Here is a 26066-nt window from a genome sequence, read left to right as displayed (position 1 = left end):
CACAGTTCACCTCACATGAATAGATAAAGGAATCCAGGGGCATAAACAAAAGCATCTCATCGCTTGGGGGGCCACCAAGGCATCCGAGTGATCTAGCATGAACAAAAAGTAACTTAAGGACTACTTTGTTCGAATTAAGCAAACGAAAAGAACTCAAAGACACGGAGGCTGTAAAATCAAAAGTATGAAATGAAGCATTTTACTGTTTCAGTAACAGAGCATTGATCCATGCAGCAACATTTACTGTCTGATAAATGCTAAACTATTGCCCTCCGGTCATTCACTAGAGCTAATGCACTCTTCCATCTTAAGACACACAACAACAGAACCGTAATAATAAATATAAGTTACTGGATCGCTCTAATTTAAACCAAATGCTACTATACCTGAAAGTCTTTAATTTACATTTACTTACAGGAATAAACTCTCACAACATTCATTTGTAAACAGTGAGGCAACCACAGAGAATGGCTTATGTGCACCGACTAGCTCAGTTTGGATCTCTTGTTAGCAAGGAAAGCACAATTAGCTGGAGCTTGTAGCTTCTTTTTTTTTCAACCAAGAGAGTGACTATAGGTATAGTATATATTTGATATAACAAGAGCAAAGTTAGCTGACTTTTGGCATTTCATTCAGCTTGTGCATATCACTTCATTTTAGCAAAGCTTACTGCATCAAAACTCAAAAATAATTCATTCAGTGCCAGGTAAAAGTTTCATTGTTGTGCAATAAAAAAAAAAAAACAATGTTGCTACCAGTAGAGTCCAAATAACAACAACAATAACAAGGGGCTCCAGAAAACTGCAGGACAAGGCCGGGATCGAGATCTTCCACAGGACGATGGAGGTTTATTGTCTATCATTTTTTCAGGCTGGTCTTCCTCACGTCTGATGGCTCGAGTGGTCAATAGTTTGACCCTCACCGGACCGTGGTCCTTCCTTTCCAAAGGCGTGGGCAACGTGGGCAACATGGGCGGGAAACAAGTTTCAATTGAAGGTGAGCAACCCACCTCGAGCCACCGAGCAAAAAGTTCTGACGTTAGATTTAATAGTTCTTCTGGGGAGGAGGACAACACTGGGTACTGCTTGAGATTCGTCTCCTCCAGGAAACTCTGAGAAGAGGAAATGACGAAATTAGAGGCTGCAGAATAATCAGAGAAACAACTCGAGGCAAGTCGTAAAAGCTGCGATACTTAAAGCTCCAGCTCCTTCTACAGTTTACAAAACTCATAAAATTTAACATGTCAGAAAATTAGCACATAAAGACTGAAAATCCTACCTCTGTATTTTTGTTCTTTCCAACAATTCTATCCAGTGTCATCTTCAGCTCTAGGATGAAGGTGTAATTGAGATGCTGATCCCAGAGGTTTGTGACGAGCACATGCCAGGACTTCACGAGAACCACTGCTGCCGAGATCACGCAGCACTGCAGGGAGACCTCAGAGTTAGCAATGCACCACTCATGACGGATCACCACAAGAACCACATCAGTGGCACTCGAGTGCAAGTGACACTAGAGAGCACCTGCTGCAGCAATCTGTTCACAAACTCAATAGATTTTTTTTTTTTTTTTCTTTTTTAAGATGTGTTAATGAGTGCGGGACAAAGGTAATAATTATCCAGGTTATGGAGTCAAACATTATCCCAAAAGAGGAGGTTGACTTCCGTGAAACACACAAGCGGTTTTATGACACGCGAGACTCTGCTCCCTCCGTTTAACTGATAACTAAACTCACCGGCTCAGTGTCGCACAGCATGCTTCGAGTGTAGTGGTGCGCTACACGATAATCTTTAGGGAACACAGACCGCTGGAGGAGAGAGAAGTAAAAAAAAAAAAAAAAAACAGATCAGAACTGATTGAGCTTTGTGCTGAAGTTGATAAAGTGAGGCATATCTTTTGTAATTGTTGCAAATCTTCAAGGTGACTAAAAAAAATGCAAAGCATCACATAGTTTGATTTTCCTCTCTGATCTGATACGCTTACTCTGAATCTATTTTCTATTCCTTCACATTGTTACATCACATCCTCACTGACGAAAAGCTGCTGATTTAAAAAAAAATAAAATAAAAAAAAGTAAAGACTTACAAATCCATTTGGATTAGAATCGATTGTTGCCTTTATGTTTTCAACACCTTTCAGGTCAAAGACACATCCACCACATTGGACGATGAAGAGCAGCAGCAAAAGTAGACCTGTTTGACACATGAGTGAGGATGAAAGGAGCAGATGACATTCAGATAATAGGTGGAAACTTTCTGTGGTTTCTATCGTCTCGAGCTGCATACCTACAGAGAAACGTTTCAACATATCCTGTGTCAATTTAGCCATTTCTACAGAAAACAGACGAAAATACTCTGAGCTGCGGTTGCATCGCCAACTCCAACAGTATGACATTAGTGTGGCTGAGACTGTAGCGACACATGCAGTGAAAGTGTGCTGTGATGCCTGAACAAGCACGAGTAAGAGTCTGCTCTACAAGTTCTACAAGTGCGCACATAGAGATAAAAGCTGAAGTAAAGCATTTGAAGGGTGTTCTTATTTCTCACCTGGCATTTTATCTTTCTAAGAATGGACACTTCTCCATTTCTCTTGTTGACAGCAATCACTCTTCAGCTGTGTCACTCTGTGAAAGGCAAAGTTTCCTCCTCTGTGGTATGTTGAGGTCTCTGACAGAGCACGCTTCTGCCTTTCCTCTCTCTCAGCGGTCGATGTTCAGTCCCCTTGCTCACATCCCTCAGTGCATTCTCTTCTTCTGGTTTCCTCTGGTACTTTCCAAAATGTGACCCATTAATCTCCACAAGCCATCATTCTCTTTCACTTTGGATTTTCCCTCTAAATCCCAGAGTGGCTGCAGCCTTCTTTCGTTTTTAAGGGCTTTTTTTTTTTGTCTCCCCTCCTTTTTTTTTTTTTTTTTTTTGGCACTACAGACCTTGAATCTTCCTAAATCTCAGTAGCTCCTGGGTTCCTAAATGGATAAAGCGGCAGAGATGCGGGCCACCCTCCTCTCCCTCTGGTCACTCCTTATGTTCTCCACTCAGACACAGGCGCCGCTCAAAGTGAAAGTGCTGGATTGCCTGCCCCTGTTCCCTTTAAGTCCCGGCCCCTCCCACGCCACACGTTTTACCTCACTATTGACTGACCCGGCTCCCTGCCCCCCCCAGCTCCCCACATTCCCTGACACCCTCACCCCCTTCCCCCCCTTCCAAACAGGGGCTGAGGAGGCTTAGTCATGCAGTTGGAGCGTATGTTTCTCATTTGGAGTCTCCCCCGCACCTCTTCGCCTGCAGATCTGCTTGTCTTTCTCCCCTCAGATTCAGTATCATCCTGATTAATCGTCACATGGGCCGCTTTTGTTTCTGCTTTAAATAAACAAAGAATCACATTCCTTGTCAATCTGGCGAGCAAGATTGCAACACCCCACTGCCAGAACATGCAAGTCATTCTATGTAGAGCAGCTCTTCACAGTCAACGCCATTAAAAATGGCTTCACAGATGCGCCTCATGGGTCACTGAAGTCCAGGACTGTGAACAGCTGTCAACATCTTGTCTGTAACGTGTTGATGCGAGGCCTCAGGTCGTCTGCAGCATCCTGTTGCTTCGGATTTCAGCGACGTGTCATGAAGGAGGTTAATTACTACTGAAAGGAAGGAGGAAACAAGTTGTGTCTCTTTATCTTCTTTCCGACTGAAGGTCAAAGGAAAGTGGACCGCTTGCTCTGCTGAGGGGGAATGGAAACTACAGAGCAGCAGCAAAACCCGCCGTACACAGAAAAAAGCCCCGGTCCAAAACTCCCAGAGGCCTCATCAAGTGGAAACCTCTCGACCTTTACAATGCGCTACAATGACAGTTATAAATATTCAGCCATTGTGCCGTCTTCCTGCTTCATGCATCACTTGCATGTTGAGAAAATATGCAAGCAATTTGGAAATAATGTTTTTTTGGATCTAGCAGAGAGTCGGAGACCAAATCAAATCCAGATTTGAGTTATGAGAGGAGAAGCATAACACCAGAAGAGTTAGTCAACACGCTGCATCGAGAACGAAAGCGCCGGTCAATCCAGTATTTTTAAATTTCGTCTTGGAGCGGAGCATGAGCCCAAACTTGTTTCATTGCACAGGGCTTCTACACGTGTCAAAATCCAAGACTTCCTGGTTCCCTTTTGGCTAATATTGAGATATTAACAGAAAACATGACTGTGGGTTTATGGTCAATAAAAGGACTGGTAAGTGGATGGGTGGATGAACACAACATTTTGACAGCAGGACAGGAAATTAAGTCTGGCAACCCAAATCTTTTTCTCTTGTGTTTTTTTCCACATTTATCCAGACCAGGATCCATAGTCTTTCAGACTGTGCAGGAACCCTGGTTGCACAATCATCACATAGTTTCAGGTCAAGTAAAACCCAATGGAAAAAAGAAAAATCTACCCGGTTTAAACAGACCCGTATGTTGCCGGATTTTATTGACCGAAGTCTGTGGACCTCAGCAAAGCAAGAGACGCTTTGGATTTACACACACACAAAAAAACAACAAAAAAAAACAGAAAAAGTACAGAGGATCAGTGTGTGACTGGCTCGTTAAGGGGCCAAAAATGTGCAGATGCCGTAGTCCTAGTGCGAGAACTTGTTATGCAACCATTTTGTACAACTTTGAGCTGCAGAAAACCTTAAAAGTCTTGTCTTACACCACTTGAGACTTGCTGGCTGATGGCCAGTCAAACAAGTGAGTGGGAGCTGGAGGAGAAATACTCCTTCTGCACTTTCACTCCTTTTACTTCCCCACTTCACCACCAGATGGAGCCAATTTGGGAATAAAGTGCATCAGAGTGAGTTTATTTCTTTAGGACGCATCTGTATTAATAAACAAAGTGGAAAAACTTTTAGTAATAAGTTAAACTTCACATGATGGAAGGTCCTATAGAAGAATTCCCTTTAACAAACCCCCACCCCCCACCAATGCTTTATCCAAAATTACTCCATGTATTAATCTGAGCAGGATAATCATCTGAGGCGAGTACACAATAGATTTCTCATTACTTAAAAAGACAATAATGGATGAGGAAAATCATTTCTGTCATCCATTCACAGTGCTCCTTCATTCAACACTGAATCCATACAGTTAACAAAACTACCCATGAAAAGACTCACTCTTGCTTCGTTTAGCTTTAGATATTACTGCTGTCGCTTTTCTTTTCTTCACCACGTCCCTCCTCCTCCTCCTCTTTTTATCACTGGCTGGGGCTCCTCTCCCCTCCTCGCACAGCTGTCATTAAATGACTCTTGTAAGTTTTGCTCAGTCCAGTCATCCAGTACTTTAACAGCCTGACGTTGTCTTCCTCTCCGGGCCCTGTGGCGCCCAGAAGGGCCAGAACCTTCTGGGTGTCCTCCCTGCCCCGGCCGTCCACTTTGGAGAATTTAAACAGCACTTTGACTTTGCTGAAAGAGTGAAAACCTGCGGTGAGAACACTGAAATCTTGTTGACCTCACACTGCAAAAACAGAAAATCTTCCTGTTTTTAATCGAGTTTATACTGCAACTAACTTACTACTGAGCTTGTTTTAAGTAAATGGTTTCTTAAAATTGGTGAAAACTGAAATAATATGGCAGTGGATCTAGTACTTTTTCATCAATATTAAGGAATTATCGACTTAAAACTTGCTGAAAAGTTACTTGTAAGCTTATTCTGTCTTATTTCAAGTATACTAAGATATTGCACTAGAAACTGGACCAAAAATACTTGGTTAGATTTTGGGTTTGTGCCAAAAGTGTTGTTGTTTTGCTCACTTCATCCACTCCTCCTTCAGGCACAGCAGGCAGTGAGACACAACAGCCACAGACAAGTTCTCGTTAGACAGGGCCACCTCCAGTTTGTTCAGCAATGTTGGACCTGGAAAAAGAAACAGTAAAGATTCAATAAATCTTAGTTTCACAACAAACCAGATTACCCAGGTTTGCCTCTGATGTGTGCCGTCTGAACAACTTGCTTACAGAACTATTCTGAATTCAAGCTGAGAAGTCTGGGGAGAGTCAGTGACCAGATAATTACTCTCTGACGTGGAGCCAGATCCTTGATGTTTATTTATGCTCTGAACAGTTTCATAACTTGCACAACAACCGCTGCTCTGGCTTAAATCACAACTAATGAGTAGCCTCACGTATCACACCGATTAGAGTCCAAAATACAATACAAAATAATTTTGTGCTTGACTGGCCTTGACTGCTGAAAACCAAAACTAAAATCTAATCTTTCTTCCAAACACAATGCCTAATAGCTACCAGGTTACACACAAAAAAGTATCGTTTCAATCTATGCAGGATTCTGTTATTTATCTTGCAGAAATATAAGGATCAAGTTAAGTTGTTTTCTGCATATCAGGACTTTATTAAATGGTAATGAATACTATTTACCTCCCAGATCTCAGAACAGTATATTTATAACCTCTTTTCTGTAAATACAGTCATATTTAAAAAATAGAGGTTTTTAACCTCTGTAAAGGAGAATTTACTTTAATTTTTAATTTTAGTAAATTAGAAAAGCATTCTGATGAGGTTCGTTTGCCAAATTAAAACAACTTTTACGCAGATGATAAACATACTTTTTATTAAGTCCACATTTCCGTTTTAAAAATGTTTACTTATTGGTCTTATTTGTAATATTTTAACCTTAAACGTGTTTTCAGTAGCTACAAGCAGAAATTCATCACTCTGTGTGTAATTAACGACTATAATGTGTTTCACTTAGCGAATGTAGATACTGAAATAAATTTACTTTTACATATTTATAGAATATGGTTGTATAGACAGTCATAATATTATCAAACACTTTTATTAATAAAAGTGCTGCGTTTTGTCCGTTCTACAAGCAAACAAATCTAAACAATAAAAACAGTAAAATCAGATATTCTGACCTCTACCTGCTTACCGCGCGCAGCCTCACCTCTGTCTGTCGGCTGTGTGTTGGCGCTGCTGATGGTGAACTGATAAAGTGCGGAGATTTCATCTTCGCCTGCAGCTGGACCCTGACAGGCCTTCAACGTGACGTCCACCAGCACTGAAAACTCTGCATGACAAACAGAGCAGATGTCACACATTCATCCCAACGTGGCCTGCAGGCAACTTTGAGATCAGGGGGTCGTTTTGTACCCGAGGAGCTGACGTGGGCCGGGATAGGAACGTCTGGGCTGAGACCCAGGAAGTTGCATTTGTAGGCCTCTTCGTACTGAGCGCTGTATGGGACGGAGCGCACGCAGCCCACTGGCAGCAACGACTAACAGGAGCACAAAGATTCACAGGGTAAGCTGTGTTGGATCAGAAAGAAGTGATGCACAAAGAAACCAACTGGTGATCAGAACTGGACCAGTGACATCCTGTCTACTTCAGATCAGTGAACCCATCGTCACCCATCAAGGCACCACCGAGTCGCTGACCACATCAGTCTTTGCTGAAAATGTTGTTACGATGTGAAGCAAACTCAAAGTTGGTCATTTTTAGCATCAGTGAGTTAAAAAAAATGAAGCAACAAGAAACACAATGATGTAAAAAACAAATTCATGTCAATAGCTCATTCAGGCTGCAAGAGAGCGAGAGAGAGCAAGGCTTTCAGCTGGTAACAGGAAGTCTGAGCATCTTGAAGCAAGGGATGCACCAAATATAACAAATTTACAGATATTTCAACAACAAAGTGTGGACTGTAGACAGCCAAGAACTGACTGGATTGCAAATAAGTGTTAACTAATTATTTAAGTATCATGCATACAGTCTCTCTATCACTTTATTTAGAGAAAGTTGTCATTTAATGGAGCACAAGTTTTAGGAGGTAAAAAGATGCTATGGTGGTTAACACAGAAATAAAAAGTAATTTATCTCAATGCCAATACAAAAGGCATCAGCCAGAAGCAAATTTTTCAATAAAATCTTATAGTTTAAATGGAAGTAATGAATTTTATTTGGTATTAACAGCAGCTGGACAGGCTTCTCATTAGCTGATGCCAAAACAGAAAGGCACAAAAGCTTTTCAATTATTTATCTGAAGTCATATTGCATCATGGCATCCATTAAAGTGATCACATTTCACAAGCTCTCCTAATGCTATGCAGCCCTAAGTATGGCAACATTATTTCATCCTTTGGAGCTTTCAACCTTTGAGTGTAATGGAAGATGATGGGTTTATAAATGTGGAGATCTAAAAGTTTCTTGCTCAACTTCACAGACTCCCAACGTGCAAAGAGCCTGCTGGGAAATCTCAGAGATTAGTGTAATGATCTCTATTCTCCGTGGTGTTGAAATGTACAGTTAGTAAAGCTAGCAGTGATGCTAATGACAGTTTACTCAATAACCTCTTATTAGAATTCACTTAAATTCCAGGTATGCAATAAAAGAGGCATTTTATTGGACTCTATTTTAAGGTAAGGCTTGCTAGCTGAGTTACCTTTAGCACAGTAAATGCTGACTGGATGAGTCCGGGGTCTGCACTTCTCCATATGACCTGATTTCCCATGAGCACATGCCATGATAGCTGTCGAAAGTCATTCGCCCCGAGGACCTGCAGACAAAAACACAAACAGCAGCTCACAGACAGAGTGTAGTCCACAACAAACAAACATCTTTTATATATTATTGAACAAAAAGTTTCTCTATAACTTTCATTTCCAGCCATACAATCTCAGTGTTCAGTGATTATGCACAGCAGAATTATGTTTCCTTTAGATATGTTTACCTGTCTCAAGTGTCTCAGTGATTTGAATTTTGGACCGGCTACATCGTCTGATTTTGAAGCTTCACACAGCAGACCCAGTTTGCTGTCGGGTTGGAGTAATTGTGACTCTGACCCGCCTCCTTCTGCTCCTTCCCAGCAACTCATTTCTTCTTCTTGTTCTTTGGAAGACAAACAATGACGTAAAGAAAACTTGACAACCTAATAACTAAAATAACTTGGGGAATTTTCACAGGAAATTATTGCAAAGGACACGTGGACAAGTTGGGATGCGTCTCTGCATGACTCCTCTTATTTTGCCTCCTCACTGTTCACCAAAAAGTTTCCTAATTACTTTTAATCATCGGCCGAACTGACGGTGCAGTTTAAGAGCACTGTGACACTGTGTGCTACAGTGTTTGTTTGTGTGTTGTACCCACGCAACTTTTACTCATATCTTTAAGACCACAATACCGTGAGGGACTTTCCGTCATTCAGGGGGCTTTCCATCTCTTTCTATATGGATGGCAACAAAACCTACCTGTGGCCAAGATACATCTATCGATCAACAGATTTACATATCTCACAAAGGCTTTCTCACCGTCATGAGGAAACTTCCATTAAATGACAGGTCACATATTTAAATAAAAATAAATAGACTTTACTGTGGATGAAAATCTGTCAACATATTTGCTTTTGATAAAGATATTTGCTTTTCACAAGTCAATATTAAAGTTCTTGCTATGATACGATTGCAGAAGTTGGCCTTCATTCAGTCCTAAGGTTTTTTTCATGTGCATAAATAAAATATTAAAATGATTAGCTACAGATATTTGTTTGCTTTGCTAGGAACACACTGCTTTCCACATTTTTATATTTTGAATCCCATCAAGGGAATCTTTGCTGTTAGTTTGAATCTGGGATTTATTCAATACTAAAACCTATTTTGAGCAAACTAGGTTTTAGTTTATTCAAACCAGGTTTTGAATAAACTAGTACACATTTTTCAAATACACATTGAAAATTTTGTAGTTGAACACATTTTTCAAGTTTCAGACTTAAACTGAAAAAAGATTTATTTAGTACAAGATATACACCTTCATTGCTTGAAATTTTTTTAATAAAAGTACAATACAGAGGTTGACTTCCAATTTGGCATCAAATAGTTTTTCCACTGCTTTGTTTGACATTTTAACAAAAACAGACTCAGAATACAAACCACCGGTCAAATAAACTGACCAGAATTTCCAGGTCGATGCCGATCTTTTTTACTGACCTGTCCACTGCAATTTATTTTCTAAGGACGATAACAGAGAGAAATATATGGGCTGGAGGTCTTTTAATAGCACAGGAGATCTGAATCTAACAGCAAACTAAGGAAGTAAATAACCATCTCAATTTGCACTTCAAAGCGAGTGTCGTACCTTTATCAGTTTTTTTATGAACTAAAAAAAGGTATCAGTGTACATCCTGTTGATGCATTTCTAGACTGGAAAAAGTAGAAATTCTTACTTTTGATGCATTTAATAAATAGGAGAAAATAGGTTTTCTGCTTCGAAGCCAATCAAGGGGAAATCAGATTTAGATCTCTGGCTGATTAATTGTGCTTTGCTATTTTTGAATGAGACTCCTTTAATCTGAAGGTTCTCAGCCAGAAACACAAAAATTAAAATGCTGAAGGTTAAATTCGAACTAATAAATAATGCTATCTAGATATACAGAAATTTAGATTTGTATCTTTAAAAAAAAACCCACATAAAACAAACATTTTCAGTTCTCTTTATACTCTTTTTTTTAAGGTTTTGTTGGCTCTAGTGGCCTTTATTTGAAAGTAGTTTGACAGGAAAGAGGGCAACAAGAGAGGGAAGACATGCGGCAAATGTCACCAGGCCGGGAATTGAGCCTGTGACCACCGCCATGAGGACTTAGGCCTCAATACGTGGGTTGTGCTTTGCCCCTGCACCACCACAGCAGCCCTCTTTATACTCTTTTTAACACACCATTTACTAAAATCGATTCCAAATTACCAGACTAAGCTATCAAGCACATTCCAAACCGAAGGGTAAAAAGCAGATTTTTTTTTTCTGCATTTGGACAGGACCAGGAACAGTGTTACTTAAATTCCTGTAATAAAAAGAGCAGTTCATCAAAAAAAACTGGCAGTTACTGTAAGACTAAGGAGTGATAACTCTCTTCTCTGCAGTGAATCATGTTATGAAGGAAAATTCTTCCTGCTCCCCAGAGGCTTAACGTTTTTTGAGACAGGAATAAATAGAGCCTCTTATTTTTTTTCAACCTGTTACGGCAACAACCCTCCACCCAAAAAAGCAATCGTGAAACTGACAGAGTTATTCAGTATTTACTGAACAGCTCAGTTCTGAGGGGATTAAGGAATGCTGACACATAGCAAAACAGAAACTCAAACCCGCTGGTTAAAATCCAGGATAAGAATCCTAAAAGCTCTCTTTTATCCCCACTCAAGTCTTTAAGTCATTGTAAATGATGCAATTTTATGTGCAAAGATAAAAAAGAAACAATAAATTAATAGTTTTGTTATCTGTGGCCAGGAAGGAGTTCAGTGGATGCTTTGATCTGTAAAGCGATGGCGGGCCATCTTGAGTTAGGATCACTTTTGCCATTTAATGAACTAATTGCTCTGACAGTAACAATCCCACCATTGCCCTTTTTTTCTTAATTTTTGAGGATTTTTCTAGGATTGGATCATAGTGAGGGAAGTATATTCTTCTTTGAAAAGAGTTGGGATGAGGACAACTACTGGATTTATCTAACATTACCAAATCCCAAACAAATAAATACAGAAAGAAAGAAAAAAATGAAAATGTATTGATTTAATAGGAAACAGAACAGCAATATGATTGGGTCTACAAACAGCTTCCAGAGAAGTGCAGAGCTCAGAGGTAAACATGTGGGCTGGTTGGGGGCGGGTGGGACTGGTTCAGCACAGAAACTCTGTGTGCAAATCTTCAGAAAGCATTGCTCAAGTCAATATAAAACTTTGCTGAATTTGGGGATTGGAGTCATTTACGGTCCAGAGATTTATTAAAATAGACTGAGGTTGTGCAGACACGTGTTCCATGAAGCAGCAGGACAGAAAAGCCAGTAAAATGCAAACATGATGCAGAAATAAATTTCTTTTTTTTCCCCCACTTTCAACATCTGATATGACCTTGTGTTTTGGCAGGTTGCTGATTGCTGATTCTACACAAACAGTAACATTGTATTCACGGACATTTCAAGTTCATCAAAGTTTTGGAGCACAAAGTGTTATTTAATTGACATATACAGCACAATGATTAGTCTGTGTTTGCCTCTATATGTTATATTTCTAGCTTGAAAACCACTTTTATTTGTACCTTCAATGAGCACGAACCAAAGTTTTCCTTAAATCAGTGTTTCCCTACCCTGGTCCTTAAGGCACACTGCCCTGCATGGTTTAGGTATTTCCTTGCATCAGTCCAGCTGATTTCAATCAATGACTGACTAACAGCTTGAATTCAAACAAAGTAAGTTGTCTGTATACTGTTTACATGAGCAGGGCAGAAAAGTAACCTAGTGACTGCTAACTTCCTAATTTGAGATGCTAGAGAAAGTTCAGGAATGACTCCAGTTTCCTTCAGTAAAACAGCACTCCATTCTAAATCCAGCTAATGGAGCTAAACTCCATTCTCGTTGCTGCATACTGCTGGTCAGCAGTCTGAAACATTGCTCTCCAATAACAGAAAGTCAGATTCAGGTATTTATAAATATATCTGCCAGAGTTACAAATAACTCAGAGAGTCATGATGTGGTAATTACAGGAGTGCCACCTATCACGCTTTTGAAGGAAACTACAGTAATAACCAGCTGATATTATTATGTTACTAGAACCACAAAGTACATTTTAAAAGATCATAGAGCACCAAAATGATAAATAATTTTCAAATGTTTTTTTATAAATAAAGATCTCAAAAGCATGTTGAGCAGTTTTATTCAGCCCCCCAAATTATTGCTTTGCAAAACCACCTTTTAGGCTACTTCTATAGCAACTCAGCACATCTAGAGACTGAAATCTAGATTTAGGCCATTCTAATACATAAAAATATATTATGAACCATTTTACTGCAGCTCTGGATGTTCGCTTGGGGTTCTTGTCTTGCTGGACGGTGGATCTTAGCCCCAGTCTCAAATCTTTGCAGCCTTTAGCAGATTGTCTCTCACTGTGCATTTGTCCATTTGTGATCCTGAATTGCATAGAATTGACTATTAAGACAGTTGGTCTAAAAGCTGCACTGGACTCAGAGACTTTTCTGTAACTCTTTTTACCACTTTGTAAATCTTGACCAGAATAGGGCAAGCTCTGTTGAGAGAGGACAAGTTATCCGAGTGTCGTCATGGTTTTCTGGCTGCAGAGACGGCGTTCTGAGCGATCCAGTGAGTCAGATTTTATCAGGACTGTTTTCAGACTAGAAATAGGGAAACCAACTAAGACTGAGTAAACATGTGGCACTGACTGAGAGCACCTATCATTAAGAGAACAATGCCTTACCACATTATGCAATAGCTTATATCACATTTTTTTCTTCGTGATAAAGGTGAATGTAACAAATATTTGTGCTGCAGAAAGGCTAAAAGAAATCGTGCTTGGTTGAGAGGAAATGTCGTACCTGTTTGTCTCTCTATAAGCACCAGTGTGTCTTCAGTGGGGGCCCCCTCAAGAAGCTTCTCTGTTAGACGACTGCCGCTAGCTTTCAGCAACCTGGAAAAACAACGGAAAACACAGATCAGCATGACAAAAGGAAACTGTCTGTTGCAGTGAGGCGAAGTTTTTCAACTCACCAGCTAAAAGAGCAGTGCAGACTAGCCCAGAGGTTGGGGTGCTGGGTCAGTGAGGTTAGCGATCGAGCCGCATTCCCACTCCTCTGGTGTGGAAAAACTGCTGGGGAAAATACGCTGTTCATCCTCAGAGCTCTTTGGGGACAACCTCCTTGCTCAGTGTCAAACACCTGATGGGGAAAAGAGAAATATATGTGTGAGCAGAATGAGGATGATTTATCCTCATCCTCAAGATAAAAATAAAAAATAAAAAAATAAAAATAAAAACCTGAGTCAACAATGCTCACTGTCTTTAAAAAAATAATACTAAAGGCATACAGCATCCATAACATTGATCTACCTTTAAAGCTGTACTTTGTAGACTATGTATCGTGAGCTTGAGGTGACGTAGCAGGAAAGGCCAGGAGTTGATAAGGTAGATCCTGTCCATGGCCACCAAAACTATACTGTACCATCGCTGAAAACCCCGGGCCAGGCTGTCTTTGATAAAGAAGGTGTGTGAGAACACAAACCCATGCTGCTCATCGCCAAAGAAAATGGGCCCCTCACGGCCAGGACACACCTGAAAACAAAGGACAAAAACAAGCCCAAACAAATTTAAAATGAGACTGTTTAAAAAAATTTAAAAAAGAGAATCAAATTAAGTATCATGATTAAAAGTCTAATATCTAGCAGTATGTCACATTTGCCCTGTTCAGATTAGCTGTGGGGCAGTTAATGGTGTCAAGATATATGAAAGTTTGAAGAAGTTATGTTTTCAAAGCCACAAACATTTCCCGTCATGTCAGTCCTACATTTTAAAGTGTTTTTAATTAGATGTCTCAGGAAGTGCTGGAGCGACCAGAGTTTTCTACAGCGCCATGGACTATAAGTAACTCAGCACTGCCCCTTCCCCACTTCTTGCTACATAATACTGGTGAGCAGGCTGAAAGAAGGCCAGCTTCTTTCAGCATTTTTTCTGAATATGTTTTGCAAGATAACTTCTACTTTAAAGTCTTTGTGGAGTGTTGTTAATTTACCTCACAGCTGAGACTGCGTACACAGGCCTGTCTGACCACACTGAAAAGCTGGGACTGCCTGGGATGCTGATGGCTCAAGAAGCGAATGCCTGTTTCATCATCGATGCTCACAAAGCCAGGATGAGATGCAGGTAGAGATCGACAACCCTGTGAGGAGAGAAAAGGTGGCAATAAGTAACTTTGAAACAGACTACAGAATTTCATTCTCAAAACAACAGGCTTTCAGTCCACTCACCTCACACATCTCTCCTCTCTGTGTTGCTGAGCTATTGGCCCTCATAGTCAGACCTTCACCCTCTCGATCACCATCCCTGTCTCCTGGCAAGGGAGTCCCCATCTGAGACGAAGGGTCTGGGGATGGTGGGTGTAGCGCCTCGGTGCAGAACAGTGTTCGGGGGCCATGCAGCTCACAGAAATGACACAGAGCCACCAGCGCGTTCATCTGAGAGACATGTAATATATGTAGATAAACTATTGAATAAAAGTTTAGATGTCGTATAATTTACATCCTGTGGATCGCATTTGTTTCTAGCCAGTACGTGACTTTACAATTCTACGCTTATTTTAATACGTTGTCATAACAACAAGCTAAACCGGAGGGTCTTACCTTCAGCGCAAAGATTGGTACGAAAACACAGCTGCTTCACGTCTTCCGCTGCTTGTGTTTAAAAATATAAAGACGAAGAACTGTGAAAGTAAAAAATAAATTAATCTTCTAAAACATATTTAGCAAAAACTCATTATTGGACGAGAGTAAATGGATATTTGCACCACTTCCCCCGTTTCTGTTTACATGATGTTAGCAAACAGAGAAATCACATGACGTTGAGGCACGTCGCACGCGCTTTGCCGTCGCACGCTGACTCATTGCTGACTGCTCCGACTGTTGACGTCATATCACAACTTTTAAATAACCGTTGAGACAAAACTTTATTTTTTATTAAAGAAAATATAAAAAATATGCTCTTAATTTTTTATTTTATTTTTTGCTTTTGTTGGTAATATTAAGCTTTCATTTGTACATTTAAATTCGCTTCGCCTACAGATATTTTTCAATAAAACTGCATTAACCATAATTCCATTCGAGGATTACAGACCGGGTCAAAGAGTACTAAAGAGAGCTATCACTTTGGTGAACTTCATTTGGCTTCTTTTCTTTTTCAAAGAAAAAGAAAATTGCATGTATATATATTTTTTATATATATATATATATATTTATATATATATATATATATATATATATTTTATTTTATTTATTTATTTTTTTTTTAACTACCATGCAAATCTAAGTTAGCCGGATGGCTAACTTGGAGTACCGGATGGCTACCCCGGGACTTCCGTGATTGTGTTTCCAGGTGTCCAGGTAGCAGAGACAGTTGATTTTACGCCAGTCTGTCAGTGAATCTCTACAGTGATATTTCTTTGATTTGGAAATGGCGTCAGACGGTCCAGAAGTTTCCTCGGACTCTATGAAGAACCAGAAGATCGGAGGTGAGAGCCTCTTGACGCCCACCTCCCTGACTGACTCACCGGATCTGATTGCTGTTGTGACCGAAACTGACCGGAGCAATGATACCCGGAAAGATACGGGAGGTAAATGTCTCAGTGTTATTCTATTGCTTCATGTCTTTGCACATCGCGTTTACAGATGGTGTGGTGTTTTTGATAGATTTGTTCTATTTACTCTAAAAGCCACAGTTATTAAAGCAGAATCCCAGTTCACCTTTTGCACCTCATTCTTAGCTCTAAACCTGTGTTTGTTTTTTGTTTTGTAAGGTTTATGGCATGTTTACATGCAATAACTAATGTTAAAAGTTCTTCTTAATAACACAAACACGCTTTTGTGGAGTAGAGAGAATGTTAAGGGACATGATTCTGAAAAACTAAGATATGAGCTGTGCCTTCAGGTCCTCTCCTAAATGTAGATGTTTTCTTAACACACATATTTTTAATGGTTTAGTAACTAATGTTTAGTTGAAGAGTCCCAATTCAAAACAGTTGACATTAATGTCAATCAGCATAAACACAGCAAAATTAAATATTTTTCTTTTCTAACAATCAGTGTATATTATTTAGTTTGATGTATATCAATGTATTCTGTTTGGTATCTCATTTTGTTGTATTTAAAATGCCAACAATGAAAAATACAAACAGGAAAAAAAGTGTGTTAAGGATGTCACAAGAATGAAAATGCAAAACCACTTTAATATTTAGTCAGATGCATTCTGATAAATTACCCTGGTAAAAAATACTAAGTATGAATAATGGAAGAGCAAGTATTAAAGATAGATTAGCACTGCATGTTGTTTAGAAAGCAAGTTTTCCCCAGTGTATTTTAAGCCTGGCGGACCGCCGGGCTTTTCTTGTGCCCCCACCAGGTTAAGCATTACTTATTTATTTAAGTCTTTAAGTTTCTTAAGATTTTATAGTTGGTGTTCAGGTGTTAATCTTCCAATCTTTCAATAATTATCAAGTGATATTTTAAAATTTCCTGTTAACTTTAAACATTTTTTAACTCAAAAACATGTCTGGCTGCTGGATGAATGACTGCCCTAGCGCTCAACCACCAGGCTTAATAAATTTTTTGGGAGGAACCTTGGAAAGCAAAGACGAAGTACAATGGTCATGTTTTTAAGAAAAAATGCCAAACATCAGACTGAAGCCAGAAGCAGCTATTCAGGCGGAAATAATATCATTTTTTTCTAGTTTATTCAGTATCTGGATACACTATGTTCTACGTTAGCAATCAACCGAAAGCACAGACGTAAAATAAACACTTTTTATTTGTTCATTGAATGTCATTTCTGTATCAAAAGACTTGCCAACGTTATCGCATATGTCCCTAATATCATGGAGCCTAATACACATTATATATATTTTTAGTATACCAGCAGTACATGATCAGTAACCTAAATCTGTTTTTTTTTTACATTCAGATACATTCAGTACAGTATGTTCTTCCCTAACAAATACAAAACATAACTCATATAAGTTCCAGGACCTGCAAACGGGAGCGTTCAGTCATGTACATTTGTGGAAAAACAAATGTAAGAACTGATGATGAATCAATGTGTTGCCTGTAACTTAAACACATTTTATCAGTGTCGCATTTGAACAACTATTTTGATTAATTTCTAATAAATAGAGGTCGGACTAAGGGTAGAAATAACAGTGAAAAGTGTGATTCACCTTTGAACCAAACTGACTTATGGACTCTACACCTCCATTAAATGACTGGATGATGAGCATCCAGTCCTTCAAAACCACAAAATGGTGAGAAAATTTGGCAATATGACTACCAGGAAAAAAAATATTGTCCAATCACCATTTTTTTTAAATCCCACAGTCTTTGTAAGGTAATAAAAGGTTTTATGCACTTACTTTGTCTCTTCCCATAAAATGTGTTATTACTGATGAACGCAATTTTTATGTATTAGAAAAAGATACGAACAAAAATCCCACCCCTTCATATGTGGGATCATTGAAAAGCCCTAAATGTCCTCTCCAGATACCAAAAGGAATTAATTCAGTAGAATGCAGGGGGTGGGAGATATTCAAGTTTAGAAATGTCCTCTACAGAGGACACAAATGAACTACTGGTAGTCAGGAGGATATGTCTCAGAACCCATTTAAATAACGCAGGACATTGTTTGCTGAGGACTTGAATTGCCCCCTTATCTAGTAAGATTTTCTTCTCTCTTTAGCTTCATTTTGAAAAAAAAGTTTAATTAAATTTTGAGTCTTCAGATAAAATGCTTCATTTAACTTCACCTAATCTGAGTCCCACATTGCCCTCTTAATGGAGATTTAATTAGAAAAAACTGATTTCAATTTATCTTTATGCTTGCACACATATTGATAAGAGATATTTTTTGAAAAAATCAGTTTATTACTGCGTATGACTGGATTTTGTGATTTTTAAATCACAAAGGATTAGAACTTTAATATTTAGTCAGATGCATGAAATTTTGTTCGTTGTTTTTTATTATTCATAGTTTTAGTTCCCCTTTTACATTTCGCTTCATGAACTAACTTCTTTGTAGAAACAGCATGTTTTACCAGAGTTGTTGTCTTTTTATGCAGAAAACTGTGCTATCAGAATCATAATAGAGGTATTTGGTAATCAACAGTTTTTGAATCTTTTTGATGAAAATTAATTGATTATATTTTTATTTTTTTAAATTAGGAGTGCACCGATTGCAGTTTTCTGGCCGATCGGTGATTACCAGTCTTTTAAAATCCTGACCTGCTGATGCCGATTTTTCTTGCTAAATATTGCAAGAAAGTTGCTGAGTTGATAACAGTGGGGTGATTATTATTGAGTGCAAATGTGCAGAGATGACCTGGTGGGCCGGTCTACCAGTCAAACCTTGATCACTGGAGGAAAAAAGAGGACAGTGGTTGATTTTTAGACCTTTGCTGATCAAGCATGTATCGGCTGATCACTGATCTCCCAAAATTAAGGAAATCAGCGCTGATAAATCAGCTGGCTAATAAAATCGGTGCAGTGCACCCTTATTTTCAAATATAACTTTAAAATATTTCATTGAGATGTTTTCTTTCCACTTATAGCAGCAACTAAGGCAATTATGGAAACAAACCCTTCAAGGTTTCTCATGCTCTCCCAGAGCAGTTTCAGTTCTGGTAAGCTATATTATCATGTGTCTCTGGACCCTCACACACTGACAGAGGCAGCTGAATTCATGGAGTAGTGTGGTGTAAGTTTCTGACTTCCTGACAGAATGTTCTGCTGGATCAGTTCCTGGCTTCAGCAAATGACTCAAAACTCAAGACTCTCACTCCCAGAGGAGGAGAGAGATTTCACTGTCTGCTTCAACATCTGCATCTATCACTTATAATCCAAGTAAAACTTCTAAGGAACAGAAAAAAATGCACTTCCTGTAAGTTATCGCGCCTGGATTCGGGTCAGGTGGTTTTGTGCCAGCTGGAGTCATCTCAGTTCTCACAAGAAAGACATTACAGCTATAGTTTAGGTATTTGGGCTGAGAGTTACATTCAGTTCTGTCCAAAAATAGAAAAACAGGAAGTGTGGTGTGAACTCTTGGATGACTTTTCAGTCATCTGGATTAAATCATTACCACCTGTTACAGGGTTTGTAGTGTTACTGTGTTGGAGGGAAAATATAATATCCGGAGTTGTGCTTTTTATTGTAAACATTAGACTAACAAATAATTAATGATCAGTGGTGGTGGTTTTTAACATGTCTGCACGTACAGTTTGCCTGCCAACATACATTCATCTTCATTGTGTTCATACAAAAACAAAGTCGGTCAGTGTGTTTACGTAAGAAGCCACAGAAACACCAGACATGACTGCATGTGTTGTTGAGCAGATTTCTCTTTCTTTTGATGACGTATTAAAGACAACATTCCTTAGACTTTCATTCAGATTTTACTACACGTCTTCACTCTGTCTTCCTTATTGTTGTTCTAATTTGTAGAGTCTTCAGAGCAGAACAAGGATGGATTAAAAGTGTGCCAGTTTTTCCAGAGGGGAAAGTGTCACTTCGGAGGAAGATGTCGTTTATCACACAGGTTTGCTCAAATCCACTTGCCTCTCATAAGTAACAAGAAGGAGGTCTCTTACTCTCTGTTTGCACTTTTTCACTATGTCATAGTATATAGGTTTGCTGTTTATATAGGTTCAGTTAGAGATTCAGAGACCAGACAGCTGGTTACTGGATTCAGATGATTTCCAGCGTAATCAGCTCTGGCCGAACTCAAACAAATAAATTATTCCCAACCACAGTCTGGGTTCGACCAGAGAAAAGAGGGAGTCAGAGTCTTGAGTTTTGAGTCAGCTATTTTCAATGTCCGCAGTGATTTAAGTCAGGAAGGAAAAATATGTAAGAAACTATTTAACATGAAATGTGTCCAAACATGTGTGCCGTTCTTTCAGGCTGTGAGGAAGGAACAGAGCAAATCTTTAACAACAAGGCTAAAAGTATTACTGAAAAGTTTAACTGGGTTTAGAAATGTTGGCAGTCTTTTGGAAATGAGAGAATAATGATAAAAAGCTTCATTCTCTGTTTACACACAATGAGAGACTACCACTTTGCTTCTGCTAAAAACGCTAATCTAATATGAAATGCTAAAGTTTTGCAGTTTTGCCGCAGCTGATCTCTCCTGATCTAAAAGAATATAAATGAGAAGAAGAACGGCTACAAAAAATACTAAAAGGATGTCGTCTTATGTTTTAAGCGAGGGGGAAAAGTAATTAATTAAAATGGTAACCAGCAGGTCAGAAAGAAGGAAATCACATCTTTTCTTACCCTCCAGCACAGAGGGAGAAGAAGAAAAGGCTCCATGTAATTTTCTGTTTTGTGAATGAGTAGACCGTTCAAACAAACTTATTTTCCTTTTAGATAAATATTTTTTTTTACAATTTCCAGTTTTATTTTGTTCTCATTTTTAAGGCGAAAATCCCTGTGAACTCAGTGTTCCTGTGCATTTTCCTGTTATTTTCCCTTTTAGTTTATTTCGTATGTTTTTATGTTGGATTTGATTGGGAAATTTTGATATTAATCTGCATTTAGATGCAAATAATTCATGACGTATTATGTATTCTTCTTATTATTATTATTAATTGTGAATCTTTAGATTTTTCTTTAATTTCATGTAAACTTTTGCATCCTAAGTAACATCTGTTTCAGATTAAGGTAGGGCTCCCGTCTTTTTAACTTGTCATGATTTGTGACCATACTTTTACCTTTCCCTCCCTCCTCTATTGCTCTCATTTATTTCAGTGACCCATCACCGCATGAGTCAGCGGTTCTGTCCCCTGACATGGATGACAAACAGGATGAAGAAAAGATGGAAAAGCACAAGAAGAAAAAAGGCGCTGTGAGCAAAGTGGCGAAGCCGAAAGACGAGGGGACAGGTCAGTCTTTATTTATTCATCTGGTTGTTTCACGATTAATCTGAAGAGACTTTTATGTGTTTATCTCTCTCTTTGTTCTCTGTCTGAATGGAAACGATTGAATTCTCTCCAGCAGATGTGAACAAAAAGCCTCGCATGCGCACGGCAGATGAGGTTATCTCTCGTATCTTGTGGGACACATCAGTGGACGCTTCAGAGTTTGTGGTGGGTTATGTGGATCGCTTCCTCGGCGTGCTGGAGCGCCCTTTCTGTGACTTCAACTGGGACACCAACCCGTGTGACTGCGACTACACCACAGAGCTGGCTCTGCCCAGACACCGGATCCAGTACTTCGCCTACAGAGGGCACCGCGTCTGGGACCGCCACAGCAGAACTGACAGGGTCTTTGGCTCCACCGGTCAATCTTTGGCTCCACCGTTTGGAAAGGAGGAGGAAGTAAAGGGTGAGTCAGATGATTTCAAACATTTCCATTAATTATCATCATTTTCCTCTTGCAGAGTTTGAAAACACATTTCATAATAAAATATTACATCAGGCCAACAGAAGATTATATTACAGTACAGAAATGTGAGCTTAATTTAAAGATATTTAATATGTGCCTAAAGGTTGTTATTTTCAAAAGCTGCTTTTAATCTTACAAACAGGCTTCGCTGGAGTCCACATTCTGATTTACTGAAAGATTTGATTAAGTTGTTCACAGATTCAATCAGACTGAGCTTAAACTATTCTGGAAAGAAGCATTACAGGTAGAAAACTGCTTTAGAAATACACTAACACTTGCAGTATAAGTGGTTTTACAAAGTATTCACTCTGAATACAAATACCTGCCACAACGTTTAGATTTTTTTTTCCTGTAAAACATTTACAGAATTGTATTATACACAGTTATGCACTGCTTTGTATATTTGCAGTTGTAACACAGCAAAATGGGGAAAAGCTCAAGTGGTACGAATACTCCTGTACATCTGTACAATTTCTCAAACTAAAAATTATCCTTTGTTTCAGATGGAAGCAGAGTAAAGGATCCAGAGCAGCAACAAGACGGTGGTTGTGAAACAACAGAGGAGCAGACAGGTGCTGTGGGTGGTCGGGAGGAAGACTGCGCTCGTACCAAAAACAGACATGAGGAGGAAGAGGAGCTGAATGAGATGAATCACACCTTTGCCCCCACACATTGTGGAGGAAACACTTCTCAGGAACAGCAGGACTCTCGTGGATTATGTGTTGAAGAGGAGGTTGCAAATAGGTCTGGTGTTTATTCTTGCTGCAGGTTTTATCTTTAACTCATTGCAGACAAAATGCCCTGTGCGGGGAAAAAAAACCCCACATTTGAATAAAATGTGTGTTTTAAATACATCAGTTTGGATAAAATGCTCAGAAGTGCACAACGCAAAGCCTATTTGAGGATTCATATCAGAGCCTTCAGGATTGAATGAGTTATAGATGCTGTTTTAAAGGGGACCTATTCAGCAAAATTCACATTTTCTACTTCCATTTATGTCCCAACTGGAAGAGTAAAGGTACTTACAAAACGCTTAAAAAAATAACACAGAGCCATTTTTGGCAGTAACTTTATATTTTTTTGGTGTCTGAAAAATGAGCCGTTTCAAAAGCCTTCTGAATGTGGCGTCACAGATCAGCAGGCTCCGCTCCTCACCTGGCATCCCCAACAAAGCTCAGCCCGTTACCTAGCAACTCCAGTGAAGCCCACTCTGTTACCTAGCAACCCAAGCTGAGCTCTAGCACGTTTGGTCAGCTGCTACCTTTACCGCTGTATGTGCTATGCAATGGCTGCTGGAAAAGACAAGTGTTTTCTTGTTGACTTACCATCGAGAAACCTCTTGCTGCTTTCTTGTTGGTTGTGCAGGAGGCTCCACTTCTGCTTTTTAAAGATGTACGATTGTAAAATTGTGCAACTGTTTGCAGCCATTTTTCACGTACAAGAGTAAATGTTGAGTTGGGGGCGTAACCAGCAGTAAATTTGGTTTTAAAGTGACAAGACGCCTTAAAACTGTTCATTCTGAAAGGAGCTAAAATATTCAGAACTGAGCAGACTAATATCTCATTATCTAAGAATGATTTTTTATTTTTTTTGCAAACTATATAGACTGATATAGTCACAAACTTTCCTGAAGCAGGTGAATGAATCATTAGATTTCAGACAATGTTATTGTTTTGTTTTAATAAAATAAGTCATTTTTATTCTGCCATATGTATTTATTTTCCTTTCCTGGTTCCTATTTAGACTCCAATCATCAACTGAGAAAAATTCCTCATGTCAAGAAAATGACCAGGATGTAAGTGAGGACGGAGAGGAGAAGCATTTTGAAGACTGGGAGGAGACCTTGGACGGTCATGAAGACACACAGGTGTGGACGGAAACCCTTCGTCTGACGGACCCCGTCGTCGTTAGTTTTTATTTATCTCCACTTTGATGCTCCTCCTTAGGATCCAGCACCGAAGCAGACAGAAGAGAAATGTGGCGGGCGTCCTCCTAAGAAAAAACCCACTCACTTCATCACCTTCCGGGCCAACACGCCCACGATCCTGTCCTGCTTCCAGCAGCTGCAGGAGGAGCTCACCGCCCTCCTCCCCTCCTCTGCTCCTCACTGGCAGGCCGCCTCCAAGCTGCACGTCACCCTGTGCCTCCTGGTGCTGCGCGGCCCGGCCGAGGTGGCGGCCGCCGCGGAGATCCTCCGCCGGTTCGCCCAGCTGGACCGCAACCCGCCCGTGGCCGTGACCTTCCCGGTGAAGCTGAAGCACTTCAACGGCAAGGTGCTGTACCTGAGCCCCCAGCCTCAGCTGCACCTCCACCAGCTGAACTGCGGCCTGCAGGAGGCCTACAGGAAGGAGGGCTGGTTGCACCGGAGCTCCTACAACCCGCGGTACCACCTCACGCTGGCTAAGGTAGACGATGCGGAGGGGGAGAGGATTTTTGACGGCGTGTGGGACCTGAAGGTGGGGAAGGGGTTGAATTTTGGCCGGCAGCCAGTCAACACCTTACACCTTTGTACCGTTAGGGGCGCCGAGGTGAACGGTTTTTATGACATCATCTGCACCGTAGCTCTTCGATAATGAAGAAGTATCTCTCATCACCTGCACTATTCTACATACAGCTTTTAAATAGTGCTGTGAATCACTAAGCAGCACATGACTTGGTGCAATAGGATATGTTTACTTCTTATATTTATTGCTTCAGTAAAACTGATGCTAAGGCAATGTTTTTGGTATTTATCGAAGCATTAAGTCATAAATTCAAAGGGATGCAGTTCTCTCACATAGATTATGCTTTACTATTTTTCATATTTGCCTTAATTTTACACACTTTGATATATTCTGATCCCCTTCATTTAGTGAACCAACAGTGTCCCTTGGACATAAGAAATACTTTTGTAAAGACTGCCATAAGAATTTTATATATCAGTGTTTTCGTAATCATTAATGTGAGTCCTCACCATACAGAACGATTTCTGTTGTGTTGAATGTATTTCAATGCATCATATTGGGAAAATAAATAAAACCAAATCAAACTGTAATGATGGTATAAAACCACAGATTGTTTTATCTAGTTTCAAGGCATGAAAATTACCCCCAAAACATGAAACCTGGTCATTTTTTCTTTTACAATTTGCATGAGCACATTCAATAATGCACAAAAATAAAATAAGTTTATTGGTAGTTTAAGTTTAATTAGTCACAAAAGCTAAATTATTGAAGCAAATGCAGCTCATCTGAACTTTCTGTAAGCCTTTTGTTTACAGAAATTCACAGAAGCATTTGAATTATAGCAGAAATTAATTGTTAAAAGATCTATTTGTTTTCTCAGGATAAAACAATCGTTCAAAGTTTCGAGTTGCTAGAAATTCCCATCTGACTTTAAGGATGAAGCTGCTTGGATTAGACAATCGAGCATAAAGAAGAATTTACTTGAAATAATACTAATAATACTTCATTTATATTGTGTGAGAGTTCGTTTTTAGCTGTATGACTGTGGCTTTTTATCAGATTTTCTATCAGATTTTTACAGAATTGCATTGATTAAAGCTGATTAGATCAAAAAAATCTAAAAACTCCAGAAAACAATCAGTAGACGATCATTTATCTACATAATCTGGGCTCTCTCTAAATTGAAATTAGCCGTTTTTTATTTCATCTGACATTTTCTGAAGTTGATGGATCTAATTTCCTACTGGTTTGAACTTTGGCCTGTTTTTTATTTTTTTTTTTACATTTTGTCATCATTCACAATATTTGTACTGTTTTTTTGTTTTTTTTTAAACACTTGTGATAAATAAATGGTTGTTAAAGGTGCAGAAACTTTTATCGTCTCGATATTGTAAAGCTGTAAGGGTTCATTAGGCTCGTTCTCTGCTGCCTCTCATGATTAATTTGATCATGAATATTGAATGTACTGTGTTTCACAAGAGCGATCACTCTGTATTCTCCTACCAATTATTGCGACTGCTAGTTTGCTTTTACAATTAAACTATAAGCAGATGATTTAAAGAGCTGTGAGTGGTGATTTTTCTCTCGTCGCTGATGTGACGGATGCTCGCTCCCTAAGCCGAGGATAATGAATCTGTTTGTTTTCTTCCCCGTTTTCCTTCCAGATGCATACCCACA

General features: G+C 39.3%; 3 protein-coding genes across 6 annotated transcripts; 1 reads left to right on the top strand and 2 right to left on the bottom strand.

The window, feature by feature from the left end:
* Nucleotides 1–183: 183 nt before the first annotated feature.
* On the bottom strand, nucleotides 184–3182 carry LOC148155013 (uncharacterized). Its single transcript, XM_088014244.1, has 5 exons — nucleotides 2547–3182; nucleotides 2086–2192; nucleotides 1736–1807; nucleotides 1279–1425; nucleotides 184–1111 (listed from the first exon to the last, which is right to left on the bottom strand). Exons 1-5 carry the CDS (start codon nucleotides 2551–2553, stop codon nucleotides 752–754), a joined length of 693 nt encoding a protein of 230 aa, XP_087870370.1. The 5' UTR covers nucleotides 2554–3182; the 3' UTR covers nucleotides 184–751.
* A 1249-nt stretch (nucleotides 3183–4431) lies between these two features.
* flcn (folliculin) lies at nucleotides 4432–15389 on the bottom strand. 3 transcript variants are annotated; one of them, XR_015765729.1, is made up of 13 exons: nucleotides 15151–15389; nucleotides 14779–14985; nucleotides 14544–14690; nucleotides 13865–14086; nucleotides 13528–13694; nucleotides 13356–13447; nucleotides 8716–8873; nucleotides 8428–8541; nucleotides 7143–7266; nucleotides 6922–7059; nucleotides 5784–5886; nucleotides 5148–5435; nucleotides 4432–4850 (listed from the first exon to the last, which is right to left on the bottom strand). XR_015765729.1 is itself a non-coding variant. In XM_088014243.1 (12 exons), exons 2-12 carry the CDS (start codon nucleotides 14983–14985, stop codon nucleotides 5228–5230), a joined length of 1680 nt encoding a protein of 559 aa, XP_087870369.1. In that variant the 5' UTR covers nucleotides 15151–15389; the 3' UTR covers nucleotides 4432–5227. The 3 variants fall into 3 exon arrangements, 2 of the variants coding, with proteins under 2 accessions (XP_087870369.1, XP_014855174.1); XM_088014243.1 differs by having other exon boundaries at nucleotides 4432–5435; XM_014999688.2 differs by having other exon boundaries at nucleotides 4432–5435; nucleotides 6937–7059; nucleotides 15151–15388.
* A 418-nt stretch (nucleotides 15390–15807) lies between these two features.
* Nucleotides 15808–25949, top strand: leng9 (leukocyte receptor cluster (LRC) member 9). 2 transcript variants are annotated; one of them, XM_014999697.2, is made up of 7 exons: nucleotides 15808–16136; nucleotides 20005–20098; nucleotides 21310–21443; nucleotides 21559–21885; nucleotides 22449–22689; nucleotides 23689–23812; nucleotides 23892–25949. In XM_014999697.2, the coding sequence occupies exons 1-7, from the start codon at nucleotides 15977–15979 to the stop codon at nucleotides 24516–24518; spliced, it is 1707 nt and encodes a 568-aa protein (XP_014855183.2). In that variant the 5' UTR covers nucleotides 15808–15976; the 3' UTR covers nucleotides 24519–25949. The 2 variants fall into 2 exon arrangements, with proteins under 2 accessions (XP_014855183.2, XP_014855182.2); XM_014999696.2 differs by having other exon boundaries at nucleotides 21556–21885.
* The last annotated feature ends 117 nt before the right edge of the window (nucleotides 25950–26066 follow it).

Source organism: Poecilia mexicana, unplaced genomic scaffold, assembly GCF_051168715.1.
Source record: "Poecilia mexicana isolate PSO_F unplaced genomic scaffold, ASM5116871v1 scaffold_16, whole genome shotgun sequence".
In the NCBI taxonomy this organism is placed as follows: domain Eukaryota; kingdom Metazoa; phylum Chordata; class Actinopteri; order Cyprinodontiformes; family Poeciliidae; genus Poecilia; species Poecilia mexicana.
Note: the sequence above shows the minus strand (reverse complement) of the source record. Positions and strands in the feature narration are given on the sequence as shown.

What these genes read in the sequence shown, in the direction of transcription:
- leng9 (XM_014999696.2), top strand. Translation starts at nt 15,977, where the DNA reads ATGGCGTCAGACGGTCCAGAAGTTTCCTCGGACTCTATGAAGAACCAG. An exon ending in AAAGGAGGAGGAAGTAAAGG is followed by an intron (nt 21,886 to 22,448) that starts GTGAGTCAGATG and finishes CCTTTGTTTCAG; the next exon opens with ATGGAAGCAGAGTAAAGGAT. An exon ending in ACGGTCATGAAGACACACAG is followed by an intron (nt 23,813 to 23,891) that starts GTGTGGACGGAA and finishes GCTCCTCCTTAG; the next exon opens with GATCCAGCACCGAAGCAGAC.
- flcn (XM_088014243.1), bottom strand. Translation starts at nt 14,985, where the DNA reads ATGAACGCGCTGGTGGCTCTGTGTCATTTCTGTGAGCTGCATGGCCCC. An exon ending in TACGCAGTCTCAGCTGTGAG is followed by an intron (nt 14,087 to 14,543) that starts GTAAATTAACAA and finishes CTTTGTTTTCAG; the next exon opens with GTGTGTCCTGGCCGTGAGGG. An exon ending in GCTTATAGAGAGACAAACAG is followed by an intron (nt 8,874 to 13,355) that starts GTACGACATTTC and finishes TGTCTTCCAAAG; the next exon opens with AACAAGAAGAAGAAATGAGT.
- LOC148155013 (XM_088014244.1), bottom strand. An exon ending in TGCTGTGCGACACTGAGCCG is followed by an intron (nt 1,426 to 1,735) that starts GTGAGTTTAGTT and finishes GTCTCCCTGCAG; the next exon opens with TGCTGCGTGATCTCGGCAGC. An exon ending in GAAAGAACAAAAATACAGAG is followed by an intron (nt 1,112 to 1,278) that starts GTAGGATTTTCA and finishes TCCTCTTCTCAG; the next exon opens with AGTTTCCTGGAGGAGACGAA.